We start from the raw sequence: 15,937 nt of genomic DNA on the forward strand, positions 1-15,937 counted from the left end.
TACTTCATTGTAGATAACTGCACCATCTGCAAAAGTCTGAGGTTACTATTAATATTGTCTGTGAGGTCATTAATATACAACATGAACAGCAGGAGTCCCAACACAGTTCCCTGGGGCACACCCAAAGTTTCTTGTACATCTGACAGTGACTCTCCATCCAAGATAACATGCTGTGTCCTCCCTACCAAAAAGTCCTCAATCGAGACACAAATTTCACTTGAACCCCCATATGGTTGTACTATTGACAATAAGTGTAGGTGTGGTATTGAGTCAAAAGCTTTTTGGAAATCAAGAAATATTTCATCTACCTCACTGCCTTGATCCAAAGCTTTAAGTATGTCATGTGAGAAAAGTGCAAATTGGGTTTCACATGATCAATGTTTTTGGAATCCATGCTGGTTGGCATGGAACATTAAAATAAGGGGTCAGGTCATAACAGTAGAACGTATATGGTAATAAGGGCTGACATCCAATGAACAATTGAAGAAAAAATTGTGACAATTATTCCTGGTCTCAGTCAAATGCTACACAACTTCATCAAAGGAATAGAGAGCCATTTGTTATACATAGCAGATCACTGACAGCAGTTGTGCTGAGGAATATAAAAAGCCACTTGGACACACTGGTAAATAACATAGTAGTCCTCCAAGAATACTTCCCCTGTCATCTGGGATCCATTTTGCCATTTTCTTATAGTATCTAGTAGATGGCTGGAAGGATTTTCAGTTGTGACAACACCATACATACAACTGGCCCTTCTCCCTTTATTCTTCTTTCTGCAGCTGAATGCCACACTGCTTGATGCCCATAATACTGCTCTTGCTCTTAACCAAATCAAGTGAACCTTAGTAGTCAAGTGATGAAAACCTCCTGGCATCTTCTAATGAGACATCACAGTCAAGATAATTTTAAAACACATGATGAAAGGCGGTTTTGATTGCCATCTTTAAACCAGGAAAGAATTTTACATGGCCTCACAGCTGTCCTTCCTTATTTTATAGAGTTTCATGCTTGAGGTGTGGTAAGAACATGTCTGCAACAAATCTGATGTCACAGGTTTTTAGATAAAAGACTTTTAAATAAAGTAATAAATAGCCTATTGTAGAGGTTTGTTCCCAGGTGATACACGCCTTAACCACACTGAGTGTAGACAAAAATTCACCATATTTCGGAAGTGTTGATTGGTTTGTAAAAATATAAGGAAGAAGTGGCAAATTCTATCTTAGATTTTGAGCTTATGTTCTTCATAGCACAAAGACACACACACAGACAGTGATGAGCCAAAACTTGATGTCCTTTGCCCACTGTGAGATAGAATATCACCTGTTGGTGTTGTGGGCATATTGCTCAATAAGGAATATGTATAAGCGGAGCAGCAACAAGTAAGGACTAATTCTAATGAAAATACAGGCCACAAATGAGGAAATCCACTGACTTGTGTAACTCTGATGAGGGGAAGATTGTTTTGATAAGGGACAGAGTGTTATGGCCCAGCATGTGGGAATGTTCATCTTAGAAACAGAAAAACTGGTCAGCTGTTCCCATTCTTCTGTTGTGTGCATTTATTGAAAGTGGTTGAAGGACGATCAAACCACGAGTAGGCAGCTTCATCACAGAACACACTGTAGAGGAGGTTGGTGGCAGTCTGTAGTGAATTTGATGACGGAGTAGAATGATGATGTAAGCATAAGTGTTTTTGGAGCACAGTGTTCAGAGTACAATATCGAACTTGAGGCTCCGCAACAGACAACCCCTATATATTCCCTTGGTGACCCAATACATCATCTGTTGCGACTGCTTGAGGCTCCACAACAGCCAACCCCTATAGATTCCCATGGTGACCCAATACATCACCAGTTACGATTGACATGGGCACAGGACCATCGAGAATGGGCTGTGGAACAGTGAAAATATGTTACCCAGCCAGGTGAATTACATTTCTTCTTACACCAGGTTGATGGTCGTGTCTGGATATGCCATCACCCAGGTAAATGACTGCTCAAAATGTGCTCCACACAGTGGACACAGGCCAGAGGGGACAGTATTGTACTATGGGTGACATTCACCTGGGTTCCTGTCTGTGGATAGTAACCAAAGGCGTCAGGACAGCTGTGGGCCTACATGAAGATTATTGCAGACCACATGTATATTTCCATGCGTGATATCTTCGCCAGTGGTGATGACATCTTCCAGTAGGATAACTATTCCTGTCATGATGTCAAGATCATGCTTCAGTGGTTTGAGGAGCATGATGGTGAACTCATGTTGGTGTCTTGTTCTGGTATAGGTGTCTCAGGAAAACTGGAGAAGGTGAGAGGAGCAAGAAAGTACAAGAATAAGGAAGGGACAGAGTAAAGCAAAGAATTCTCAATATTGCATTGAAGTGAAACTTCTTTGTGAAAAACAATATTCCAGGGCTAATATCTTTGTCACTATTTAGCTTTGTACTTTGGTATATATTTCTTTTTGATTTAAAGCTAAATTGATTATTCAAAATAAAATACAATTGCTCATTATAATGTTAAGTACTAAGTGAAGTTGTGCAATGCTTAAAGTGCTGGACTCGTATTTGGAAGCCGTGACATTGAAATTCCCATCTCTCTTTCCTGAAATAAATTCTGACAAATCAGTAAGTTTATTCTTTTTCCAATATCACTTGTGTTCCATTTCTGATGCTTTCACTGCCAATGTGACTGCCATTTGATTCCAAACATCAGTACTTCCTTATAATGTTAATTTCTTTACCATCCCTAATGAATTTGGAAAAGTTGTGATCTCATTCTGGAAGATTAGTACTATGTTTTAATGTGTGCACTTCAAATTGCACTATCATCATGCATTTTAATTTGTTATCTGCACTGGTGACAAACTACTAATTACATGTAAATAGTCTACACGGGTTTGCCGCTGGATCACGTTGTGCAAGCCTGTGAAGACTATTTACAACACATCCACTGGGAAAGCTTGAAGAGTCACTACTACTTACATAATTAAATTATTTACTTCAGCATAATAAGTAATGAAATTGTAAGTACAAATGCAGTTTTCCCCCTTGTACTAAGGGTAGTTTGTTAACAGTTACTATATTAATCAGAATAAACGATTATGGCAATTTAATCTAATTGGACAGATAAAAAATCATCTCATCAAATGGTGGCAGAACTCCACTTGATGAGTAGATTTTTTATGCAAACTTGTGGAGCCAGTGGCTCCTCATTCTGGTAGAAGGGTTGAAGGGGAAGGAAGAGGGATGAAGGAAAAGGCCTAGAGAGGTTTACGAAAAGGAGTAGAGTTTGGAAAAGTCACCCAGAACCCCGGGTCAGTGGAGACTTACCGGATGGGCTCATCCTGTACTCTCCTGCTGCTGCTTGACGAGTAGATATTTTTATCTATCTAACTACATTATATAGTCAAAAATAAACTGACCCACTCACCAGTCATCGAACTTACAGTGATTAATGTGCACCCACAATTACTATAATGTTTTTCGTTTAACTTATTATGTAGCTTTATCTTTAATGATAGGTTTGTGTAATACAACAGATAATGAGGATTGTTTTGTACATGTACTACAAATATACTTCATTACTTTAATTGAAATGTATTCAGCTCCATTTATGTTATTCTGTTATTGCAGTTATAGAGGATACTCATGAAAAAGGGGGGAAGGGTGGGATCAGAGGAGAACGAAAGAAATGGCAAAGTGCATCTCAAATGCTGATAAGAAACATATCTACTAATTAGATGGCAAAAAGTTAACTGAGACATAGCAAAATAATAGAACCCCTAGCGTTGGAATTTAGTGTCATTAAATGTACTAAAATTTAGAGGAAAATGGAATTTACAATGTTTAAGGAAATATCAGCCCCTTTACTGTCTCTTATGAATTCCATATTCCAAAATCAAGTAATTTTTTGGCTTTTTATGCAGTTCTCAATTTTTGTATGTCTCGTTAAAAAGCCTTGCTTGTGATTCATGAAAATATCATTTCAGACATTATTTTCTTGACAATCAGTTTTGTTACACTACTTGATATCTCTCCCATGAGCCATCTAACAGTATTGTCAGTTACTTCTAATAAAAACTTCTTAACTGTAGTGTATGACAGCATTCCTAATAGATATAGTTGTATTGGAGCTCATAGTGTTGTTACAGAAAAATGAACATTTATTTTTCTTTATTGGAGACTGCTGTCATTAGTGTAACAGTGTTGTAATCTCCACTGAAGCTATAAAGACATGACATTCAAAAAATGATGTTGTGTTCTTAGTTTTGTCATTTAAATAGGTCTTTGTTTATAAATCGTGAACTACTATTTCATGTGTATGAATACATGCAGTAATAATATAATTTTATTGCAGATGTTATATCTTGGGTTTGGCACTCAACAAGCTGTAGGCAGAGACTGCCATGATCTGAATAAGCGTGTAGAGCTGTATTTGGATGGTGTAAAAGCTGATCTCCCATCCATAGAATCTATTGTTGTGATGAACATACCATCATGGGGTGCCGGTGTACAGCTGTGGACCATGGGCACAGGTTCTGTATATAATGACATCAGTTTAATTTAGATTTGTTATGCATCTGTATTTTATCTTCTCTCATTACATTATGTACAAACAACAAACACACAAAAATCTATGACTGGGATATAAAACAATGAATTGTAAAATCTGCCCTGTTGTACATTTGTTGGCCATGGAACTTAATCTTTTCATTCAGCTACAGTTATCTGTAACATCAGTGCCACTGTTATTTACATGTTACATGAATGTGTTTTTTATTTATTTACAGTTAATCTGGATAAAACTTATAGTGACAAAGAGAGAAGTTGATTATTCATTCATTCATTAATACTTGTTCCATAGATCATGAATATGGCATCTCATAATGATGTGGAACGGGTCACTTTAACAAAAGGTGTTTTTTAACACAAAATAATCAATTAATTGATGTTTTAGAGTTACTGCTTCATATCTAAAACTTCATCTTTTGAGTAGGGTTTGTCATTCAGAAATTCTTTCTATTTCCCTTAAAATTTTGGTTGGCTATCTGTCAGATTTTTAAGGCTATTTGACAGATGACCAAAGATTTTTGTGGCAGCATAACTCACCCCTTTCTGTACCAAAGTGAGATTTAATCCAGAATAGTGAAGATCATCTTTTCTTCTAGTGTTGTAGCTATGCACTTTGCTTTTATTTTTGAATTGGTGTGGATTATTAACAACAAATTTCATAAGTGAATATATGTATTGCGAAGGTAGTGTGAATATCACGAGTTCCTTAATAAATGTCTTCAAGGTGATCTTGAGTATGCTCCAGCTATTATTCTGATTACCCGCTTTTGTGCAATGAATACTTTCTCTCTTAATGATGAATTGCCCCAAAATATGACATCATAAGAGAGGAGTGAACGAAAACAGGCGTAGTAGGCTAATTTAGTGACATGTTTATCACCAAAATTTGCAGTAACCCTAATAGCGTAAGTAGCTGAACCTACCCATTTCAGCAGATCTTCGATGTGTTTCTTCCAATTCAATTTCTCATCAATGCACGCACCCAGAAATTTTGAATATTCTGCCTTAGCAACAGACTTCTGTTCATAGTCTATATTTATCAATGGTGCTATGCCATTTACTGTACAGAACTGTAAATACTGTTTTCTCAAAATTTAGTGAGAGTCCATTTGCAGAGAACCACTTAATAATATTCTTAAAGACATTATTTACAATTTCCTCAGCTGATTATTGTTTGTTGGGTGTGATTATTATGCTTATATCATCTGCAAAAATTACTAGCTTTGCATCTTCATGAATATAGAGTGGCAAGTCATTAATATATATTAAGAACAAGTCTGAACCCTGTGGGACACCATTCTTGATACCTCTCCAGTTAGAAGACTCTGCTGATTTTTGCAGACTATCTGGACCGTTACTGATGCTTACCTTTAGAAGTGCAAAGTTTGCCCTCTCCCTCCTCACAACAGATGAGTCTTTCTCAAACTAAGATCTGAGTGACTTGACCCTCCTTTCCAAGCATTCCCAATTAGACAGTGTTTCCCACTGAAGAAGGGATTAGATGTTTGAAAATAAGATGTATTATTATTTTCTACTTTGTGTTTCTATCAGAAGTACTATGTATTGTGCTTCCTGGGTGGAAGCACTGACCAATCTTTCAGTCTGTGTCTTGTTTTAACATTTTTCTATTTTATATGAGTAATCACATTTCTGGCTATTCCTCTTGTTTTGTAAATGTATGAAAGTGTGATTCCTGCTTGTCGTTGTTTCATTGTAAATGTTATTTCACTTTCATAACTATTTTTGACAATTACTGTCTCTTTCAAACAACATTATTATGTTGATCATTTATTGTTCCTCCTCCCATGAACCATGGACTTTGCCGTTGGTGGGGAGTCTTGCATGCCTCAGTGAAACAGGTAGTCATACCTTAGGTGCAACCACAACGGAGGGGTATCTATTGAGAGGCCAGACAAACATGTGGTTCCTGAAGAGGGGCAGCAGCCTTTTGAGTAGTAGCAGGGGTAACAGTCTGGATGATTGACTTATCTGGCCTTGTAACATTAACCGAAACGGCCGTGCTGTGGTGGTAATGCAAACGGCTGAAAGCAAGGGGAAACTACAGCCGTAATTTTTCCTGATAGCATGCAGCTTTACTGTATGGTTAAATGATAATGACATCCTCTTGGTGTAAAATATTCCAGAGGTAAAATAGTCCCTCATTCGGAACTCCGGGTGCAGACTACTCAGGAGTATGTCGTTATCAGGAAAAAGAAAACTGGCGTTCTACAGATCGGAGCGTGGAATGTCAGATCCCTTAATCAGGCAGGTAGGTTAGAAAATTTAAAAAGAGAAATGGCCAGGTTAAAGCTAGATATAGTGGGAATCAGTGAAATTCGATGGCAAAAGGAACAAGACTTCTCGTCTAATGAATACAGGGTTATAATTACAAAATCAAATTGGGGTAATGCAGGAGTAGGTTTAATCATGAATAAAAAAAATAGGAGTGCTGGTAAGCTACTACGAACAGCATAATGAACACATTACTGTAGTCAAGATAGCCACAAAGCCCATGTCTACCACAGTTGTACAAGTTTATAAGCTAATTAGATCCACAGATGATGAAGAAATTGAAGAAATATATGAAGAGATTGAAGAAATTATTCAGATAGTGGAGGGAGATTAAAATTTAATAGCCATGGGGGACTGGAATTTGATAGTAGGAAAAGGAGAAGAAGGAAAAGTAGTAGGTGAATATGGAATGGGGCTAAGGAATGAAAGAGGAAGCCGCCTGGTAGAATTTTGCACAGAGCGTAACTTAATCATAGCTAACACTTGGTTTAAGAATCATGAAAGAAGGTTATATACATGGGAGAGGCATTGAGACACTGGAAGGTTTCAGATAGATTATATAATGGTAAGACAGAGATTTAGGAACCAGGTTTTAAATTGTAAGACATTTCCAGGGGCAGATGTGGACTCTGACCACAATCTATTGGTTATGAACTGTAGGTTAAAACCGAAGAAACTGCAAAAAGGAGAAAATTTAAGGAGATGGGACCCAGACAAACTGAAAGAACCAGAGGTTGTAGAGAGTTTCAGAGAGAGCATCAGGGAATGATTGACAATAATGAGGGAAATAAATACAGTAGAAGAAGAATGGGTAGCTTTGAGAGATGAGATAGTGAAGGCAGCAGAGGATCGAGTAGGTAAAAAGACGATGGCTAGTAGAAATCCTCGGTTAACAGAAGAGATACTGAATTTAATAGATTAAAGGAGAAAATATAAAAATGCAGGAAATGAAGCAGGCAAAAAGGAATACAAACATCTTAAAAATGAGATTGACAGGAAGTGCAAAATTGCTAAGCAGGGATGGCTACAGGACAAATGTAAGGATGTAGAGGCATATATCATTAGGGGTAAGATACAGGAAAATTAAAGAATCTTTGGAAAAAAGAGAACCACTTGTATAAATATCAAGATCTCAGATGGAAAACCAGTTACAAGCAAAGAAGGGAAGGCAGAAACGTGGAAGGAGTATATAGAGGGTCTATACAAGGGCGACGTACTTGAGGGCAATATTGTTGAAATGGAAGAGGACGTAGATGAAGATGAGATGGGAGATAAGATACTGTATGAAGAATTTGGCAGAGCACTGAGAGACTTACGTCAAAACAAGGCCCCAGGAGTAGACAACATTCCATTAGAACTACTGACAGCTTGGTAGAGCCAGCCTGGGCAAAACTCTACTATCTGATGAGCAAGAAGTATGAGACAGGAAAAATACCCTCAGACTTCAAAAAGAATATAATAATTGCAATCCCAAAGAAAGCAAGTGCTGACAGGTGTGAAAATTACTGAACTATCAGTGTAATAAGTCACAGCTGCTAAATACTAACATGAAATCTTTACAAATGAATGGAAAAATTGCTAGAAGCTGAACCTTGGGGAAGATCAGTTTGGATTCCGTAGAAACGTTGGAACACGTGAGGCAATACTGACCCTATGACTTATCTTAGAAGATAAATTAAGGAAAGGCAAACCTGTGTTTCTTGCATTTGTAGACTTAGGGAAGACTTTTGACAATGTGGACTGGAATACTCTCAAATTCTGAAGGTGGCAGGTGTCAAATACAGGGAGCAAAAGGCTATTTACAATTTGTGCACAAACCAGATGGCAATTATAAGAGTCGAGGGGGCATGAAAGGGAAGCAGTATTAGGATAATGGAATGTAGTCAATTACATCAGGTGATTCTGAGGGAATTAGATTATGAAATGAGACACTTAAAGTAGTAGATGAGTTTTGCTGTTTGGGGAGCAAAATAATTGATGATGGTTGAAGTAGAGAGAAGATAAAATGTAGACTGGCAATGGCAAGGAAGGCGTTTCTGAAGAAGAGAAATTTGCTAACATCGAGTATAGATTTAAATGTCAGGAAGTCGTTTCTGAAAGTATTTGTGTTGTGTGTAGCCATGTATGGAAGTGAAACATGAACAATAAATAGTTTAGACAAAAAGATAATAGAAGCTTTTGAAAATGTGATGCAGAAGAATGCTGAAGATTAGATGGGTATATCGCGTAACTAATGACGAGGTACTGAATAGAATTGGGGAGGAGTGTAATTTGTGGCACAACTTGACTAGAAAAAGGGATTGGTTGGCAGGGCATGATCTGAGGCATCAAGGGATCATCAATTTAGTATTGGAGGGAAGCACAGAGTATAAAAATCATAGAGGGAGACCAAAGCATGAATACACAGAACAGATTCCAAAGGATGTAGGTTGCAGTAGTTACTCAGAGATGAAGAAGCTTGGGCGGAATGGAGTAGCATGGAGAGCTGCATCAAACCAGTTTCTGAACTGAAGACCACAACAGCAACAACATTTATTGTTATCTAACAGTCTAATGATGCAAAGAAACCTCCCCCCCCCCCCCCCCCTCCCCCCTGGTGAATTTTTTTATTTGCTGACTAATGTGCTTTATTTCATTTGAAAAAATCATTATGCAGAAGTTGTATCCTATTTGAAGGTACTCTTTTTCTTATCCAAATATTATGATTTGAAGGTGCTCTTTTCTTATTCAGATATTATGCAGCCTTAGCAGAACTATCACTTCTTTTGACTGATATTTGATGATTGCAGAACCAGCCAGAAAGGAGACAGCTGATATTTTTCATATGCAGAGTTATGTCCTTTCTGTGGTTGATGATATTTTTTCCTGTGTTTTTGTGATATTTTTCTGTGTTTAGAAGTATTGTTTCTGTGATTAGCAATAGTGTTTCTGCATTTAGTGGTCTGTTTTCTCTATGGTAACGGAAAATCCTTATTGGAATATGAATATTGGAAGGAATAATAATAATAATAATAAAAGTAACTCACTGTACAGTTGAGGGTTTGAGCAGTTGGTTGACCCATATGACGTCCTTCCTAATGAGAGGATAAAGTTGGGGAGGAGGAGGAAGAGCGCCGAAGGGCAGGAGATTGATGGCTGTGAGGGATAGGCAACAAATGAACAGAGTAGGAATGTGGGACCTATTAGTTTACACTGCCACACAGGGGTGTTGTATGTGGCACACATTGGAGTAGAGGGCTGGATTGAGAACGAGGGAGAGGATAGAACAGAGAGTGTGCATGTACAGACAGTGAAGTGGGAGCATGTATGAAAGGGAAAGAGGTAAGAAGATTGTGAAATTTAAGGATGTATTGGAAGGACAATTACCATTTGCATAATTCATAGATACTGGAATTCTGGGAGAGGATCCATATGGCAGCTATTGAGGTGAGTAGCATGTTGTGTTCAGCTTTGTAGGGCCAACAAGGGCATCTTGATGTATAAGTAGGTGGCATCGAATGTTATGACTAAGGGGTACCCAAAATCCTAAATTTGTTGTTTGGTTGTTTTATTGACACTATTTTCTTAATCTGGACCTGTAATGGCTATGTTGTGTGGCCATAAGAAACTTTTTGAAAGACTTAGTAATGTTGTGGAATAAGGGACCAAGGGGCCAAAAATTGATGTCTCTGTTGCTTTGGGGTCATCAAAGCAAGGCAGGGTCCGGTCATTGGTGGAGAGGTAACAAGGGAATTTCAAATAGCTAAAATTGTAAACATGGAATGTAAATTATTTTCTGAACCAAGCAAAGGTTAAATATATTAAAAAAGATATATACCTAGTAGAACAGTCTGTGATGGGATCAGGTCTTGTGTGTACAGTCTCTGTAAAGAAAGGGCAACTACAGCACGGTAGGTATAAAACAAATTGTAGGGCTGTCGATAGAGAGATGCCAAATGAGGGGTTAATAACTTGCTGATTTTGATCATGAGCAATCATGCCTGTTCAGGCTTCTACTGGTGAGCAGAGGAGTAGCAGCGGGAAGGGGAATGAGAGAATGCACGCGTAACTGTGATTGCAACGACATAGGAGAAATGCCAACTGCAAAATAGCGGAGAGTCAAATTTGACATTGTGGCCACCTAATAGCAGCAGTGGTGAGTTGGCTATGTGTAACACTGACAGCGTCTTCACATTTCAGTTTGCAGTGGGACTAACTTTATCTTTTTACACAAAAGAATGCATTTGCAAAATGATTAGTGAGCCACAAGACACTAAGTTCTTTTAAGCAGTTCAATTTGCAAAGGCACTACATGTCTTACCGTGACAAAGAGTATGAAAATGGAAAATGTCAATGACCAGACTGTGTGCAAGGGATTTTAAAACTGAAAAGGAAACTCTGTGATGAAGGAGACAAAGGAAAATAAAGTGAGTTTGCCCTTTAAGCGAGCTACAAAAGTGCACTACTTTTAGCAAAGTCCTTGCTCTCTTTCAGAGATGCTGGTTTAATAGAATAATGCTTGGTAGTTGTAGCTGAAGATTTATGTGCACCTCAGGTAGAACAGTTTCACAAGGTGCTGTTATCAAAAATTACAATTGTGCATTACACACATGAATGGCAGATGGAGCTCAGGATCAGCTTGCAAATTTCTGTAAATAGTTTGTTACATATTCCTTAGCACTCAGTGAAAGAGTAGATATCACAGGCACAGCCCAGCTAACTGTTTTTATCAGAGGTGTAAATAATGATTTCCCTGTGTCCACTGATGGAGAGCCAGTCATGTTGGGAAATAAGTTATGATTTGTAGCACAAGTGAAAGAGAAAATGCAAAAAACTCCCAGTTCCTAATGAAATAAGGACTGTTCATTGCATGATTCACCAGGAGAATTTATGTACAAAGAATGTCTCTTTCAAAAATGTGATATGTTTTGTTGTATATGGAAGCACAAGCTTCAGCACCATCAGTTTAAGAAGTTTCTTGAAGATATTGACAGTAAGTTGGAGGTATGCCTTTTTAATGTGAGGCTTAGTCAGGGCCAACTGTTAAATCGATTTTTTTTGTCTTTTTTGAGATATTTTTATAGAAATGAGCGATGTGTGTGTTCCTGAAATGAAACAGTCTTCATGGAAAAGTGGCTTTATATTCCTTGCTGAAATAACCAGCCACCTGAACTACTTGAGTACTTCACTTGAGAGTAATGATATGTTGATAACACGTTTCATTGACCATATACAAGGTATGTGAGAAAAGTAACGAGACTGGCAACACTGTGAGCGATCTCACAATGCTGTGTCACTCTACTTGTGTAGACGGGTGTGTTCATACCGTCCAGGTGCATAGTCTGAGTTTCAGCTGCATACAGCCATCACATGATTTTTGAGAGGGGTATCAGTGAAGTTACGTTTTTGTCATACTTTACAAAAGTTGAACAGCAGAATTTAGAGTAATGTTATGCCATCAAGTTTTGTGTTAAACATGGGGAATCCACAAGTGTGATCTATGAAAAGTTGAAACAGGCCTATGGGGAAGAATCCTCATCAGGAGCACAATTTTTTTGCAGACACACATTCTTTTTGGAAGGCTAAGAACACATTGTAGATGAACCTCACTAAGGGAGACCTACCACTTCAAAAACTGATGAAAGCATCGAATGTGTGTGTACTCTTGTGAGGTCATACTGACATTTAACAATAGGGATAATGGGTGATCTGTTAAACTTAAACACTTTCACTGTACATCAAATTTTGAACGAAGTTTTGCACATGTGAATGATTTGTGCAAAAATGTTGCCAAAAGAAAAACCTCAACTAAGCAAGACAATCAAAGAAAGGTGTGCATTGATCTTCTTTAGAGAACTGCCAGTGACACAAATGATTCAGTTGTGTGATCACAGGTGATAAATCCTGGAATTTTTTAGTACAGTTCTGAAAGAAAGCGGCAAAGTGAAGAGTGGCGCACTGAGACATCTCCTTGGAAAAAAGCTCAAATGAGCAAATCAAAGATGAAAACAATGCTGATTTGCTTCTTTGATGGTAGAGGTATCATGCACAAAGAATTTGTTCCTCCAGGACAAATTTTTAACGAAGTCTTTTACAAACAAAGATGTCTTGAAAGGCTCAGGAAAAGGGTGAATCAAGGAGACCAGATACAGCAGACAAGCAGATGCTGCATCATGACACCGCCCCATGCGACACTGCCACTTCCATCACGGAATTTTTGACCTCAAAAGGCATTCCTGTTGTTCCACAGCTACCTATTCATGCAATGTGAGTCCCTGTGACTTTTGTCTTGACCCAGAATTGAAGAAGCCTTTCAGTGCTGCTCTCGTGACTGGAGACAACAACTCCATCAGTGTATAGCTGCCAAAGATTACTAATTTGTTGTTTGAAGAAAATAAAAGCTTTAGTGGATAAAAAATCACTCTCATTACTTTTCTTCCACACTTTGTACAAGCATTCAAAATGAAACTGTCATTTTGAGAAAATCAGTTAGACAAAGAAAATAAGTTTATTTTACACAAGTGTCTTCAATGGTAGGACTCTGGTATTAACATACATCTTCAAATGCTATCATGGTATCCACCTATTCAATGTAAACGTAAGGAAGAATTATAGTTTAGATGTAACAATGTGAGAGCACTACAGGGTAATGATCGTCCATTTTTCCTCTCTCTATTCAGTGAATGTTGATGACATTTGTACTGATCTGCAGCTTGAAGTAAGTGACCTGCACTGTGACAGGGAATATAAAGACAAATTTAATAACAAGACAAACATTCTAGATTTCTAAAAGCATTTCCCTCAGGATCAATTTCCTCATTTACACAAGGTAGGTGCAGGTGTCATATCAATGTTCAATTCCACGTACATCTGTGAACAACAGTTTTCAACAATGAAAAACAATAAAACATGGGAGAAATTTAATGTCTGACCTGAACCTGAACTGTGCACTATGTCTGCAATGCACACAAATGATTGCACCAAATATAGATGCTCTTGTAAAAGGGAAGAAGGCAAGAAGAGTGAGAATGTGAGAGTTCATTAAAGATCACTTCATGTGCAATGTCTAATTAAGTCAATTCTTAAAAGTGTAATAATAATGTGATAGCACTATGTTTTTAGTTTATTTGATGAATGTATGGCAGTGAAACATTTTTTACTGTGACTGACATGTTCCTGGTTGCAAATTAATAAGCCTAATAAATATGCAATGTCTCCTCTCGAGTCTGCACACGACTCCCCACTCCCTAACTACAGATTTGGAGTGGTACAATACTCACTGCTCGCAGACCTGCGCTCACTTTCTGCCGACATAGCATGTTGTCCGTAAAGCTTTGTGTAAATGAAACATATTTGACTGTTAGAAGGACAATGTGTGAACTGCTGTAGAACAATATCATCAAAAGGCCTCTCTCAAGATACAAAGAATGTTAATATGTAAAGATGCCAGTGGCATCAAAGTTGGTGCCCAGGCCATTTGAAGATAGCAAAACAAAGGCAGAAATATTGAACTCCATTTTCAAATATTTCTCTGCAAAGAAAAATCCAGGAGTAGCAGTCGAGTTTAATTCTCACACCACTGCAAAAGGAACAAATGATATCACTAAAGTTGAACAAGGCACAAGGACGTGATGGTATCCCTGACAGAATTTACAGCTGAGTTACCCCCTCTTTTAACTGTAATATACTGTAGAACCATTGAACAAAATGCTTTGCTCGGTGCTTGAAAGAAAGCACAGGTAACACCTACGTACAAAGGAGTAGTAGAAGTGGTACTCTAAACTACTACGCAAAAAGCTTGTTGGAGTAGCCTTACGTCTGTTGTCATGTGAACAAATTACTATGTTCATACTATTAGCCACCGATATAGCAAAAGAGACTCTTCGTGTAAGAATTATTAACACTGTATTCAAATGCACAGAGAGGTGGTTAAAGACGAATGTTAGACTGAGGCATTTAACATGGTAGTAGAATCAACCAAACGCTAGAACATCTAATAGTCAAAAGCAGCTTTGTAACTATTAAACAACAGAATAAGAAACTATTTTAAGAGTAAGCGCACAAGCGTAATAGAATACAGCACCTCTGGCACTTGAAAACCACACAAATTGCGCTGCACTGTAGTGCTACCTCTGTCTGCTACAACCTCAACTTGGTTTTTACTCTCATGCTTTCCTGAAAACCTTGAATCAAAGCACTGAGGTGTATGCAGTGTATCTAGATTTCTTAAAACTGTATGACTTCATACCACAACAATGCTTATTAATGCAAGTATGAACATATCCCTAATCTATCCTTTGCACCCATATAACACATCCTAATTCAGACTCATCAAAGGCACATCATTTCAGAGGCAGTCACCTGTGAAAGTAGTTTTGTCAGACACCAGCTCCCCTATAACTTCTGCATAGTGGTGGTTGTCAATGATGTTGGTTAGTAGTGTAGAGTACCACTTCTACTACCCCTTCGTAGGTAGGTGTTACCTGTGCTTTCTTTCAACCATTGAGCAAAGCACTTTGTGGGCATGACCACCAACCATCTGAAACCTCCAAATTGTGGCCAAGAGCACAGCTGACTACATAGTGAGAGAACACAATTCTGAGGACAGTATACTCGTTTTCAGTAACTGCTTCAGAACCCATGCACTCTAGATTCTCCACCCTGCCCCGTTGACAGCAACTTCTCTAAAATATGTAAACAGGAATTGGGCTTACAGTTCATTCATCAGTCTCACATTCATCACACCGCTGCAAAAGTCAGTGATATAAATATTAGCGTCAGTGATGTTGAGGAACAAATGAAATTGCTGAAATTAAACAAGGCACAATGACCTGATGGTATACCTGACAGAATTTACAACTGGCCTCAGTTTCCACTAACTCTTGTCCCACCACCTCCAACTTCCCTCACTCTACATTCACAATCCCCTTTCACAGTCTCCTTCTTTCTTTGTTCTATAATCCCCTCCCAATCCACTCCACTTCGTTGTGTGCAACACTCAACTTGCTAGCCTGCTACAGGTTGACTTCACCAGCCCCATATTCCTATCCCATTCTCCTTCTGCCCCCCCCCCCCCCCCAATCTCTCTCT

At 38.2% G+C, this 15,937-nt stretch overlaps 1 protein-coding gene across 8 annotated transcripts in view; it reads left to right on the top strand.

Moving 5' to 3' along the window:
- The window catches only part of LOC124777348 (diacylglycerol kinase epsilon), a 197,903-nt gene that overhangs the window by 138,456 nt on the left and 43,510 nt on the right, over nt 1-15,937 (top strand). For all 8 annotated transcript variants that reach the window (XM_047252717.1, XM_047252715.1, XM_047252716.1 and 5 more), the window contains one exon: nt 4,362-4,539. In XM_047252717.1, the coding sequence (XP_047108673.1) occupies nt 4,362-4,539 (178 nt within the window). The remainder of the gene's footprint in view (nt 1-4,361; nt 4,540-15,937) is intronic.

Source organism: Schistocerca piceifrons, chromosome 2, assembly GCF_021461385.2.
Source record: "Schistocerca piceifrons isolate TAMUIC-IGC-003096 chromosome 2, iqSchPice1.1, whole genome shotgun sequence".
Taxonomy (NCBI): domain Eukaryota; kingdom Metazoa; phylum Arthropoda; class Insecta; order Orthoptera; family Acrididae; genus Schistocerca; species Schistocerca piceifrons.